The 12,787-nt window shown below is 45.4% G+C and overlaps 1 protein-coding gene across 6 annotated transcripts in view; it reads right to left on the bottom strand.

The window, feature by feature from the left end:
• The window catches only part of PLXNB1 (plexin B1), a 77,270-nt gene that overhangs the window by 22,666 nt on the left and 41,817 nt on the right, over nucleotides 1–12,787 (bottom strand). For all 6 annotated transcript variants that reach the window (XM_063164822.1, XM_063164821.1, XM_063164817.1 and 3 more), the window contains 10 exons: nucleotides 10,889–11,071; nucleotides 10,346–10,474; nucleotides 8,485–8,585; nucleotides 7,686–7,818; nucleotides 6,833–6,989; nucleotides 3,882–3,990; nucleotides 3,675–3,783; nucleotides 2,231–3,094; nucleotides 1,975–2,100; nucleotides 756–878 (listed from right to left, as the gene is read on the bottom strand). In XM_063164822.1, coding sequence (XP_063020892.1) covers nucleotides 756–878; nucleotides 1,975–2,100; nucleotides 2,231–3,094; nucleotides 3,675–3,783; nucleotides 3,882–3,990; nucleotides 6,833–6,989; nucleotides 7,686–7,818; nucleotides 8,485–8,585; nucleotides 10,346–10,474; nucleotides 10,889–11,071 — 2,034 coding nt within the window. The remainder of the gene's footprint in view (nucleotides 1–755; nucleotides 879–1,974; nucleotides 2,101–2,230; nucleotides 3,095–3,674; nucleotides 3,784–3,881; nucleotides 3,991–6,832; nucleotides 6,990–7,685; nucleotides 7,819–8,484; nucleotides 8,586–10,345; nucleotides 10,475–10,888; nucleotides 11,072–12,787) is intronic.

Genomic DNA, 12,787 nt, shown 5'->3' with positions numbered 1-12,787 from the left:
AAAGAGCAGCAGGTTTAGGTTCACTAAGATGAACACTGAAAACCCAGTCTGTGCTCACAACAATACTCGTCTAACTTCCTAACTGCATTCCTAAGTGGCCAATTCCTATCTACAAGCCACCTGCTCAGAAAGCTGCTCAAGCTGGCATTTATATAATTTCAGTAGAGCTGACAATGTAGGATCACAATTGGTCTGCAGGGCTTGTGCACAAGAGCTTGTGTTGTTCTTCCCCCTTAACTATATGAGTTTGTGAAGTAAAAATAACATCTCTGCTTGCAAATCTTGCCTTAAGTAAAATTCACACAGCATCCAGAAGTGTACATGTCTGTTTTAGCTTTCCCTGATAATTTTATAATCCACAGGCCTACTTCTATCACCAAGGACAAAATCAGTACCACAAACCAGCATTTTTCTTCTCACAAAAGAACAATCGTCGCAGGAGTCATGATGCAGAGAATGACAAACAACAGTGCCTCAAGCTAAAGCAGGAGGGGCACCATGCTGGCCAGTTCAGAGACAGCACCATCCCTGCCACAGCTAGTGCAGCAACAGATCATGTGGCTCAGGCTGCACAATCTTCCTGAAGTTGAAGGTACCAGTACTGGCAGGCAGCAGCATCATAGCTAAATGCCCCAGAGTGCTAAATAGCCTACAAATACTTTTGCAAAATATGCTCTTTACTCCAGAGCTTGCCTTCCATCCTATTCTCCTACTGAGCAAAACCTGCATGAACTGTGAAATGGCACAGCACTCACCTGGTTCATCTGGCAGGTGATATAACAGAGGGACTTGTTTGTTTCTTCTCCTTCCACATAAGCTTCCATCACCACTGTCCTCCCCTCCAAATCCAAGACACACTCATAGTCCCACTGCTGGTCCTGCAGGAGGAGACACATGGCACCATTCCTCAGTGACACAGAGCTTTGGGCTGCACAGGTGTCATCCTGCCCCTCTCCAGTTCAGCACCCTTCCCCAAGCCACCAAGCCAGTAGCATGCTCCTCTCGTTCCCCTCGTTATGCCAACACTACTCTATATTCAAGCGCTCTCTATGCAGTGACTGCCTCCATGTGTGAAGGGCAAACCAACACAAAACACCCAGAAAGGAGTGTGTGTGCCACTGTGTGGAGAACTTAGCACAGAGAGAGAAATAAAAAAAAACCAAATAGTGGGACTGTGAAGCTATGCCAGTACATCCCTGTGAAACACTAGCTGGAGATGAAGAATAGAGTACACAGATTAGGAGAGAGCATGTCAAAACCATTAAGTGTGTATTTCTCCTCCCTGTCTCTTTCCTGTAAACTTTCCACCAAATAGCTTAGATACTTCCTGTAAAAAAGCTAGATATGCATCTCTCTGGAACCAGCTCTGCTTCTCTGAGCAGTGCAGTATGTCAGCTTTAATGTATAAAGTAACAATTAGACTGTGGGCTGCATGTTCTGAGTTGTTTTTTTGTCAAAGGTTACTAAATCATCTTCTGTCTTGAGAAGCAAAGAGAATTTTTATCAGAGGCACGCCCAAGAAACAGCTGTCAAGGGTGGTTTTCCCCACTGCAGAAGTTTCAGGTATGGCAGGAATAGCCACATTAACGTAAGCATGCCAGAAAGTAAAGGGAACAGATGACTTGTCTTTAGCTTATGGAGAGACAAACAAACAGGATGGATTCAGCAGAAAGTTATTCCAAGAACTACCATCTGCAGTGCAGCACAGGTGCAATTTAATCCAAATACATGCAGATCTTCTCCAGCAGGTTGGTGCACACCTGTACTCTCCCTTTCTCTGGGTGACCTTCTACACATGAAGACATCCAGTTATGGAATTCTTTATGCACAGAAATAGGTTATTCCTCTAGGAGAAACCTAGGCAGAGTCACACCTGTATCTTACACATATTTTTAGCAGCCCAGTGGCCAGGTTGCCCAAACAGTGCCCTGCATTAATGCAATTGCTTGATGGTGATGGCATTGAGCTGCCTACCTGATACAGGTGGAAGTTCTTTCCCAGCAGGGTTATCTTCCTCGCCACGTTGACTGGAAACAGTGAAGATCCCTGGATTCCCTGCACACAGGGACATGCATTTGGACCCCAGCTAGGCTCCTCACTCTGTAAAAAAAGAACACAGGACACAACCCCTCCTGTGTGCTGAAATCTGTAGATTTCAGATCAGCAATCTGTAAGAAAACTTCAAAGAGTTACAGCCTTAGACCGTGAATACAAAAGGCCAGTAACTTACCTCCTCCCAAAACTCAGGGGCATCATACTGATAGTCGAGGTCAGGGTGAAGGATCCTGGGAAAGTCAGGGACATCCCTCTCTGAAGAATCACCATCACCCGACAGAAGAGTAGAAGCAGAGAAAAGAGATGTGTCATTCTCAGCCTGCAGCAAATCCATCCAGTCCTCTGTGTCCTGGAGCTCTGTGCCCTCCTCCAGCAGCCACTGTGGGGGAGCCGATGTTGGGAGCCCTGAAACAGGGAGCTCAGTTCCTGGCAATCCAGGAGCATCATCAGAGACAACAGGGCTCCCTGGCACCTGGCTGGGGGTCTGGGGAGATGAGATGGCAGATGTCAGTGCCTCTGTGGTAGGAAAAGGACTTGGAGGCCACTTGAAAGTCGTGACATGAGGGGAAGGTGTTACAGCTGCCGCTGGAGATGTGTGCAGAGGGCTACCCCCGAGGGTAGTGGTGGGTGGGTCTGTGTGCTGGGCCTCCTGGGCTGTGGCTGGCCCTTCAGTGGGCAAGGCCATGTGATCCATGTTCTTAGACGGGCTGGAGAGCACAGATGCAGCAGGAGAAGTTGTCTCTGGCACAGTGACAGGTTTGTCTGCCGGAGGCGGCAGCGGGGCCTCCGTGGCAGCGTGCAGGGAGGCGCCCTCGGTGGGCAGGCTCGGCTGGGTGTAGCTGGGGCTCCGCGCCGGCTCCGTGGTCACCTCCCAGGCTGCGGAGGGCGTGACGTGGATGGCCTCCGTGTGGGGCACAGTGCTGGGGCTCACGGGCACAGGGGTGGTGACAGCTTTTGTGGCCATGGTGGGGGCTGCAGTGGAGGATTTGGTGAGGGGAGCAGCTGAAGAGGGATACACGATCGAGGTTGGGATCTGAGCCTAGAAAGAAAAAACACGGTGAGAAGAGAAGAGGGAAAGAAATGAAACAGTAAAGCCCAAGCAGAAAAACACTCTGTATGACTTCCCATAGACAAGACACTGTTCCACCCTCTGGATTTTAATGAGAGCTATATCTTGTACCATCTTGTGCAATGGGATTGGGGAATGTTCACAGTGCAGAAGATCCAGCAACACTCCCTCTTCCCACAGATGCCTGCACTGGCCTCCTCTCAGAGGGAGGTCTGCTTCATCCTCCACAAAAATGCAAGGCCACCTGTGACAGCCACACACAGGGCATGTGTTCCACCTCCCTGCCAGCTTGCTCTTGTCCTTCCACTTTGACAACACTGGCTGCATAGCCCCAGGACAGTGACCTGCTTCATGTGATGGTACTTCCCCAGAAACCTGCAGTATCTATCAGGGATGCAGAGCCTCATGTCACTCCAAGGAGAGCTCCTCTTTGCTCCAACAGCTCATCTCCTTGCTTGATGTGACTGACAGCTGCTATTTTTCCTGAGAAGAGATCTGACCCACTGGGGCTGTGAGAGCACACAGGAGTATGACTGAGCAGGAGACATACCCTTTCATTGTAGATAATGGTTCCCTCCTCACAGGTTGCTTTGTGGGTGCAGAGGTGCTGCTGGATGCACCAGTTACATCCCCAGAGACTGCTCACACACTTCTGGCACCTGGAGGAATGACAGAAAAGCAGCTGCTAAGACAGGACAACCCAGAAAGGGACAGCCACCCTCCCTAAAACTACAGAAGAGAAAAAGCAGGTGCTCACGGTGCCGATTTCCACAGCAGGGCCACTGCAGCACAGTCATAGAAAGAGAAGTCCACAGAAGCAATGAAGATGTCATGGAAACGCACTACAAGCTTTATGGTGACATGATCTGAAAATGAAAATAAAAATTCCTTAGAAATGGAGCCCCTACAAGTTTGCCATACTGTTAGGAGATGCAGAATGCTTTAGGATAGACACTGTCAAACACTGAGGCAGATTCCCTTCCATGCTTTTAGCATCTCAATCGCTGGATTATCCTACAGACACTAAAAACAGGTTGGACAAGTTCATCAGGAGTAGTTTGTGATAACTCTTGCCAACCCATGGGAAAGAAGCCTAGTCTGAAGATCTGTCCGCCTTTATCTCTGTAATTCCACTGCCATCTCTGTATTACAGGAAAAAGCAACATTGAGGCTCAAAGCTGATTGCCTTCTTTTGTCATCCAAAGGAAAATGAAACCTTAGAACTGATGTGCCCTTCACATGCTGCCTTTACCTTGAGAGCTTTGTTCTATGACCAGACTAAGAAGTGAGTCAGGGAAGAGGTTTATAAGATTTGTAATCTTACTTGACACGACTGAAGGCTTATCTGCTTTAAAATCCAGGTCTCACATCAATTACAACCCTCAGGATAGCCCTGTTCTCTTTGGGAAGAGACTGTCACTGTTTTCTGTTGACCAAATAGCTGTAAAGATTGGTCAAATCTTACTGTAGATGACAGCATCAGCTGGAAGGAGATATTTTGCATGAGACAGTACTAAATCAGATTATTAACCTTGTCCCAGACAAATGCCTTCAACCTTAGAGCTGGTTACTAGTTCTCCAAATAATGGGAGCATACTGCATTCTCTGCTCAATCCCAGGAGCTGCTGTTTCTCTCAGGCAGTTTGCAATAAAAGAAAGTAACAAGAACCTTGTGCACTGCTCCTCTCAGAGTGAGATTTCAGAGCTCCTCTTGCAAGCAATCTCTAGTCAGCAAAATAATCAACATGTGAAGAACCAGTCAGGTCTAAGCTGGGTTCCTGACAGGATGGCCAGGGCAGCAGTATGCTAACAAAACAGTGATGGGGGGTGCATTGAAACCCAGGATGTGCAGAAAATAGGGGTATATCCTATGCAGCTGGAGGCTGGAGTCACTGCAATACTGCCAACTCCTATCACTGTCACAGAGGTGATTGCATTTGGCACTGGTGGAAGGGCTAACACCTCCCAGGATTTCAGGGTTATGACACCGTATTTATAAATACTCCTTTCTCCAGAAAGGCCATTATTTCCCATGACTGCCAATAATGCTGTTTGACAGTACAGAGGATGAGGTCGAGCACTTGCAGATTGAGAGCAAGAGTTTGTGCTACTAACTTGGAGCTCAACAGCTAGACATGATGGATGAGCTGGTATGCAACCTTTAAAATAAAGCTGGAAAATGGCAAATATTTTAGTGAACTGGGGAAAGTATTATAAGTAGGAATAGGAAAGTGTTGGTATCTGAGGCCCTAATGAGATCTCATTTAGAAAACAATGCATGAATCTGGTTACCAGCTTCAAATTCATCTTAGCAGAGTACAGAAGCCAGAGAAGGAATAACAATACAGTGAAGGAGAGAGGAAGTCTGAGAAACAAGAGAACATGAAGAAGAAGCTGGCACAGTTAAACAGCAAAGCTCTGTGCTAGGAAGGCCTGGCCATAGCTCACTGAGTGGGAGAAGCACTGCGGAAGCAAAGGGACAACACAAATAGATCAAACACAGAAACCATCCACCAGCAAGCTCATGCTACAGAACAGGAGCCACTTGATAAGTCTCAGACACAATATGAGAGTAATGTAGGAAAGGTATCTTGCAATAAAACCAAGGCTGACTTACAAAGGAGCTGATAAGAATATCTGAAGCCTAGAATAATGAGAACTAGACTGTGGCTTTATCTACACTGATTTTTCTCAACTGTGCTTACATTCAAGTCCATATGACTACACAGAGAAGCAAATCCTGCCCACTCTGCTTGCAGTGGCACTGCATGAAGCCCTCTTCCCTCTGCTTGACCACCCTGAATGGAGATCTGGTGGGTTTGTTCCAGACTAAAGCAGTGTGAAAGCCAGGCATTAAAATGCTGCAAGCAATATTGAAAATGAAGGAGTTTGAATGAGTGTGTTAGCTGAGTTCTGGTGTCATGTTATGTCCATGGAGATTGCTTCATACCTATTAGCCAGCTGCATACTTGCACAGAAAAATCTGTTCAGCCATTTAGGTGAATGGTGTGGAATGTGTCCCAATGGACACCTGCCTTTTACTTCAGATGAACAAGCTCTTTGAAGAGATCAGCTCATCAGAGCTCACACTGACAGGCTGGGTAAAATCCAATGCAAAGAAAACAAATTGAGAACTTTCCAGGTTCTTTAGAGTGGCCAATCAGCAATCCTCAGCCAGCTATTGTTCACAGGCTGACTGGGTATTTTCTCAGGTTATGCTGCATTGCAGATTTATTTATATCTTTAAGGACTCTTCTTTAAGAGACTTTAAGGTCTCCCCTTGCCTTTCCTTATGTGTACTTCCTTCTCCCACTACATGGATTTTGAGAAGGCTGCATTTTGCTTGGTTTTAATAATAAAGCAATATTTATGAGAGTTTTCTTCCCAGATTTAGGAAAAAGCTGCCAAACCAGCCACTCTCTAGACTGCATTTCAGATCACATTCAGATTTGCATTCACCCCTTCAAACAGGATCTCCTTTCCAACTATCAGAATTTGGCACTGGAATTTGGCAACAGCCCAAAATAGCACAGGATGTGTGTGACACAAGTAGAAAGCAAACAGATATTATGAGGAATGAAATGAACACCTGCTGACAGTCCACATACATTCATGGCTGTTAATCCTGCCAATACGATGGCCTACAACATACTTTCTCCCAACAATGTTATCAGAGCTATCATGCTCCATTTAAAGCATTTCACTAACCTGTTCCTGTTGGCAAAGCTGGTGCTTGGCTGGGATCTGGAGAAGGGCACATGATTCCTGACTCTGTCAGAACTGCTGGGCTTTCGTAATCTTCGAAATAACATGAGTAAAATTCTTCCTCACGCAGAGAAGGTAAGTCCGAGATGGCCAAGAATATCTGTCAGTTCAGTAATATCCAGTAAATAATTTGCCTTCATTTAATATAATTTTCTTGTTCTGTTTTTTCAAGAATCTCATAAAGTAGTTACCTACAAAAATGCTCATTTTCCTATAATGTCTCCTAGGACTGACTGTTCCATTCATCATCTCTTGCTATTCCTGAACTGAACTTGGCATCCCTCCAGCAACTGACAACTTCCCCCATTGCCCAAGCCTCTAGCAAAAGACAGGTTCTTGCCACCTCCTGACACAATGACAGACTTCAAATCACTCCAGCACCTTCTTAGCTTTTCTGTCAGCTATCACATGCCAGACAGAAGCTGTAATTTTGAGCCACTCCTTTCAGGCCTTCCTGACAGCAAGTGACAGAAACACTGAAAGCACAGATACAGACACCTTATAGATACTAAAACAAGGAGGATCCCCATCCAAGCAGGCATCACATACTTCAGAATACCCAGCAACTCTTAGCAGGCAAGGACATTTAGTTTCAGAGAAAACAAAGAAAAAACCAAACAACTGAATGAACAGCTTAGCTGCCCCAGGAGATAAGTCCCTCATGTGAGGCAGACAATGTGCCTGAAGGTTCAGTGTTTCAGCACCCCAGTGAAAGCAACACAATGACTTCTGACTCCTCAGTTTGCAGAGGACTTTCCATAAGCTTGAGCACCATCAGAGGATAACCCCCACTCACATTTCTCTTTTCCTCTCTGCTGATGTTGGCTGGAGTTAGTGACTGGACAGACAGACACTGCTGTGTAGAGTTGAAGCTCCAGAGCCACTGCTCACTCAGCCTGGACCGCAAGCACTCGGAGCGACGGCTGCACCTGCAGGGAAGCAGCAAGAAGCCCTGTGAGGGACCTGAGCAGCAGCTTGTGCTTGGCTTGCAAGCAGACGCTGCCTGTCTCAAGCCTTGCTAGAGTCTTGGGGAAGCTGCTGCACAAGCCACTGAAGTCCCAGCCTCCCACCACCTTCAATAACAGGATGAGCTGTTGTGAAATTATAGATGGATAAGCACTTTTGGGCTTCAGGGTCATGAACTAATTCCTGTGATTCTCTACAGGGAAGCAGAGCCAGCAGACACAGACAGACACTGGAATAAACCATGTCTCATTAAGCAACGTCAGTAGGGGAACAAGTAGCGCTAAATAAAGACACCAGAAGAAGGGACAAGATAGTTTCTCTAAACTTGCAATGTGGTAGTTTGAGCTGAAGTCAGACTAAAACCAGGCTGAAATCTGATGAACAGGTGAATTGTGAGTGGTGCCAAAGACCCAAAAAACAATGGAAAGATGCCCTTATATGCAACTGCTATTGCTGTTGGCAGTGTTTTAGGGAAGCCGAGAGAGGAATGGTAAGTTAGAGCAAATATCCTATAAAGGAACTAAAAATAGATAAAATCTAGACACAGAAATAAGGAAGAGAGGAAGCAAAGACAATCCCTAGGCACCTTCCCTCGAAAATCCTTACAGGTGAAGAGGGATCTATCGTACCTTCCCTGAAGGACACACCAGCCACAGTAGGGATCTTTCAGTGCCAGACAGGATTCACAGTCCAAGGACAGGGAACATTCCATTATGGGAACCTTTACCACCTGTCAGAGAAAGAAATGAAAAGTGGAAAACACAGCACACACAACACAGCTCCCAGGTCACTAGCTTCTTATGCCTAACTTGCAAGTCTCATCATCCACATGCTCATCAAAACAACTTTTTGATCCTCAATTTATTCTCCCTTAAAGACAAACAAAATGAGAACAAGTCTCCAGAGCCCATGTGAATGGCCATGTCACATACTGGTGAAGGACATCTAAGCATCAGGCTGTAGAGAGACACTGAGGAAAGCAAACTGTATTGCTATTCATTGGTTATTCTGCAACACATTTTGCAAGGAGGAAATTGTATTTAGTCATAAAACTGCATTTTAACAAAGTGAATTATAGTGTAGCTGACTGAATATCATCCACTCTTTTGCTTTTCTGTACTCTGTCATGTGAGATCATCTCTCCTGACACAGGTGACTGAAGCTGGAGACAGCACCTACAGCTGAGGCCTCTGAATCCATCTGCACTATTGCCCAGCTCTACCTGGCAGAACTATAATTTTGACTGAAAGTAGACCCTGAAGCTTTGATCAACGGGGAACAAAAACTTTCTGCCATCTCAGGGTAAATTTTACTTGCAAAATTCTTAACTTACCATCCTTGCTGATTTCAGCCTCTTGCCCTCTTTAATCTGCTACTACACTTCAGCTACTACTGTCAGCTACTTTGAAATACCAACTTCTAATCCCAGACCTATTACTTTTGCTAAGTACATGATTTAATTTGCATACTTTAATTGGCAGAATAACTACTGTTAAGGATATATTTCAGATTTCCCTAATCTTCTTCCACTCACAGATTTCAACTCCTGCTTTGAAGTGTTACAAATTTTACAAGTATCTCAAAGTGCACTGGGGGAGTAAAGGGAAGCAGTGGCTCTCATTTTTTGTTTGTTCTTTCCTTCAGAGTAACTCAAGGACTGTTTTTCCTTTGCCAGGAGGATCCTTTTCTTTCCAGTTCAAGGAGCTGATAACAAGTGGTGGTAAAAATCCTCTCAAATAAAGTATCCATAGCTGGACTTCCTACTCAGCAGACACCAATATCCCAAAAGCCTGAGGCATTGCAATGCCTCTTCTCCTCCAACTGCCTCTAGGCACAAAAGGAATTACAGAAAGCAAGGGTAAAGAGAAAGGTGCCTCACATGGGTCCTTCCACAGCCTGATTTCATCTGCAAGACTGTTATTATATCCCTGGTCAAAGAACACCTCTGCTATCTGAAGACATTTCCCACACATTTCTGCTCTTTGTAGGTTACAGAAGAACAGCCTGATCTTTTAACTGATTAAAAACAGAAGTGACACAAAATCTCTCTTTTCTCTTTAAACTCCTGCAAAACCAAGATGGGTCACATGTGAACCCAGAGGCTTTTTTCTGCTCAAATGGAGATGCAAACTGTTGTCCAAACAGTTCCTGCTCAACACAGGAATCCAGGAATTGGTGGTCCCTTGTACTCATGCCAGCAGAGCAGCTTTTTACAGCCTGCAGTTCACATTCCTCCATCACTGCTGATACAGCCTGACAGACTTCAGAAAATGCACACGCAAACAAGCCACGGATTAGGCTAACAAGGCTTTCTCCATGCTTCCTCCAGCTTTTGGGAAAGGTTCCCATTCCTGTAAGACTGGCAGGCAGCTGCTGCCCAGCACAGGCTTAGCCAGGTGCAGTTCCCCTGCCTCCCCTGCTCCTGCCAGCAGTTTGTCTGGACATCCAGTGTTTTCAGCTCCTCTGTGGAAAGGATTGTATTGCTCTTACCATTGACTGGGTCATGACAAAGAGGTGCTCCTGCAACTGGTCGAACAGCAGGTCTCCACTCACCATGCTGTTCACCTGGATAGACACTGAAGCATAGGTGTGTGCCTCTCCCTGGGCTCCCAAGTACACCTGCAAGAGAGCCACAGTTGTTAGCAGGCAAAGCACCCCCACAGGAGCTGGGGGCACCTGTTCTACAACAGGAACAAACTGGAACTGCTGCTGTGTGCAAGGGTTTTAATCTCCCACCAGAACCTCTCTGCAGTGACTACAGCCATGTGAAGCACATGCCCAGAAATACCTGTGCAAACCATGTAGGATGCACCAGCCTTGCTGCTGGCTCAGTGCAGATGTAACCAAAGGCAATGTGACCACGTTTGGGGCATTCACATTTTCCACAGGCAGTACAGGGTGAGAAGAGACCATGTGATAGCAATGATCTTTACTAGGAACCCAACTTCCCAGCAAAAAGAAAAACTGCCCTTTTCCCCTTTTACCTGAGCACCCCTGGTTAGCTTAATCCCTTTTGCTGCCTGCAGATCATACCTTGTGCAGCCTTCCTCTGCTGTCTCCCAGAAAAGCAATGGTGTGGCCATCTTCCACATTCACTGCCACAGCTGTCAGACGAGCCTCAGTTTTCTCCAGGAGCGGGGCAGCTTCCAAGGGTACCCGGCTGGCCATGGGGCTGGGAGTGTGGTCAGAGCCACAGGGGTAGGCATACAGGGTGTCCTTTTTGGAGGAGTGAAAAGAACAGGGAAATCAGTACCAAAAAAAGAGATACAAATAACATTAGCACATTTAACACTTCCCACCATTCCCTCTTCTACCCAAATTCTCCAGCAGTGAATTCAGCTTTAACCCCTCTTAAGCTTTTTTTACTGAGGGCAAAACCACCCATATTTCAATAATTAGTTTAAGCATGTTGGCTGTCTGTACCCTCACAGAATCTTGCAGACATTTCAGCCAGTTCATTCAGCCTCAGTAATGAAATGCATTGAAACTCCCTCAAGTTCTCCAAAAAACACGGCTGTTACACATTGACATGACACTGCTTTGGGGAAGATAAGTTGTGTTTTTCTGAACAAAGGAAAAAGAAGAGAATTTCTATTTCCAGTGCAAAGCCACCTTGTGACAAGTTTCACCTCAAGCAATTTGCATTGTTTTGCTGTAACCCCTACAAGTTAAATTCTAAGCCTGAAGTAGAATCCCAGTGCATCAGGACATACATAAACACAGGGTGGGACACAACCTGCTCTAAAGAGCTAACTAACTGCACTTAGGAGTCAGAGAGCACATACAAGAGACATCATTGCACACTGCTTCAATCCTTCTAAGTCTTGTGAGAGTTCTGAACATTAACTCCACTGCTCTGTGCAGAAGCATCAATCATTCTTCTGTTCCAGTTAGTTCCCTCCCAGTGCCACCAAACCTTCACTTACTGCATTATAAAGAGGGGACAACGAAAGCTGCAAATTTATTTACTATTTATTGTGTGCAGAGAAAAGATATCCCATTATGATTCATCTTTTTCCTACGTAACAAATTCAGTCTTGTCTAGGATAGTTCCTGTGTGCTTTATATCTTTCTTAGTGCCTTGTTCCATGTCCATTTCAATTTTACAATATCCTTTTGGAGACTGAATGTAGGATTGTTCATTCAACAATTAGTATCTTAAACACCATTTTTTAATTGATCAGTGTCTTGTCTTCAAACAATGTGGCTTGTGTAAATTCAAGATTTTCATCATGAAATCCCTTATGGATAATGTTTTCACTCTCCTCTCCAGCCCCTTACTAATTACTCTGACAAAGCTAAGCGTGGAGCAGCACATTAACTGTGCAGCCCATACTGACTCCAGCTCTCCCTCTTGCCTCAGGCAATGTGGTTCAATTTAGACTCCCTGTGAGCAGGGTTACATTTTCCTTCTGCCTGATGTCTGTGGCTTTGCATTTGGCAGCTCAGGCTGCGCGGTACCAACCAGCACCAGGCAATGGAGCTGCCCCCGCCAGAGACCCATGATAACAGCACCTCATGGCATTCCTGAGCTGTCTGCTCATCTCCACTCACTGATCCCATGGAAAACCTGGCCCTCTCTCTCCTTTCCTCCCATTTCTCTTCTTTTAAAATTTTTTTAAATCCTTTTTTTTTTTTTTTTTTTTGTGTGGTTTGTGGTGTTGTCAGCTTTGTTTGTTTTTTAAATACTTGACTACTTCCTGGAGAAACTAGAAGCAATCAGCAGCTTTTGGTAAGGTCTATGGAAATCCCACATTAAAATATATTTAACCTGCTCTGCCCTGTTCCCTTCTCAAATGCATTGTTATCTTAGCAGGGAAGCAAGGCTTGACACAGCTATCCTATTAACAAACCATGCCAGTTAGACTAGCACTGCTTTCAGTCCAGTGCTTTATTGTTTTCCTTTCAAATACTACTTCAATTATTTTTCTG

Source organism: Melospiza melodia, chromosome 10, assembly GCF_035770615.1.
Source record: "Melospiza melodia melodia isolate bMelMel2 chromosome 10, bMelMel2.pri, whole genome shotgun sequence".
NCBI classification, from domain to species: domain Eukaryota; kingdom Metazoa; phylum Chordata; class Aves; order Passeriformes; family Passerellidae; genus Melospiza; species Melospiza melodia.
Note: the sequence above shows the minus strand (reverse complement) of the source record. Positions and strands in the feature narration are given on the sequence as shown.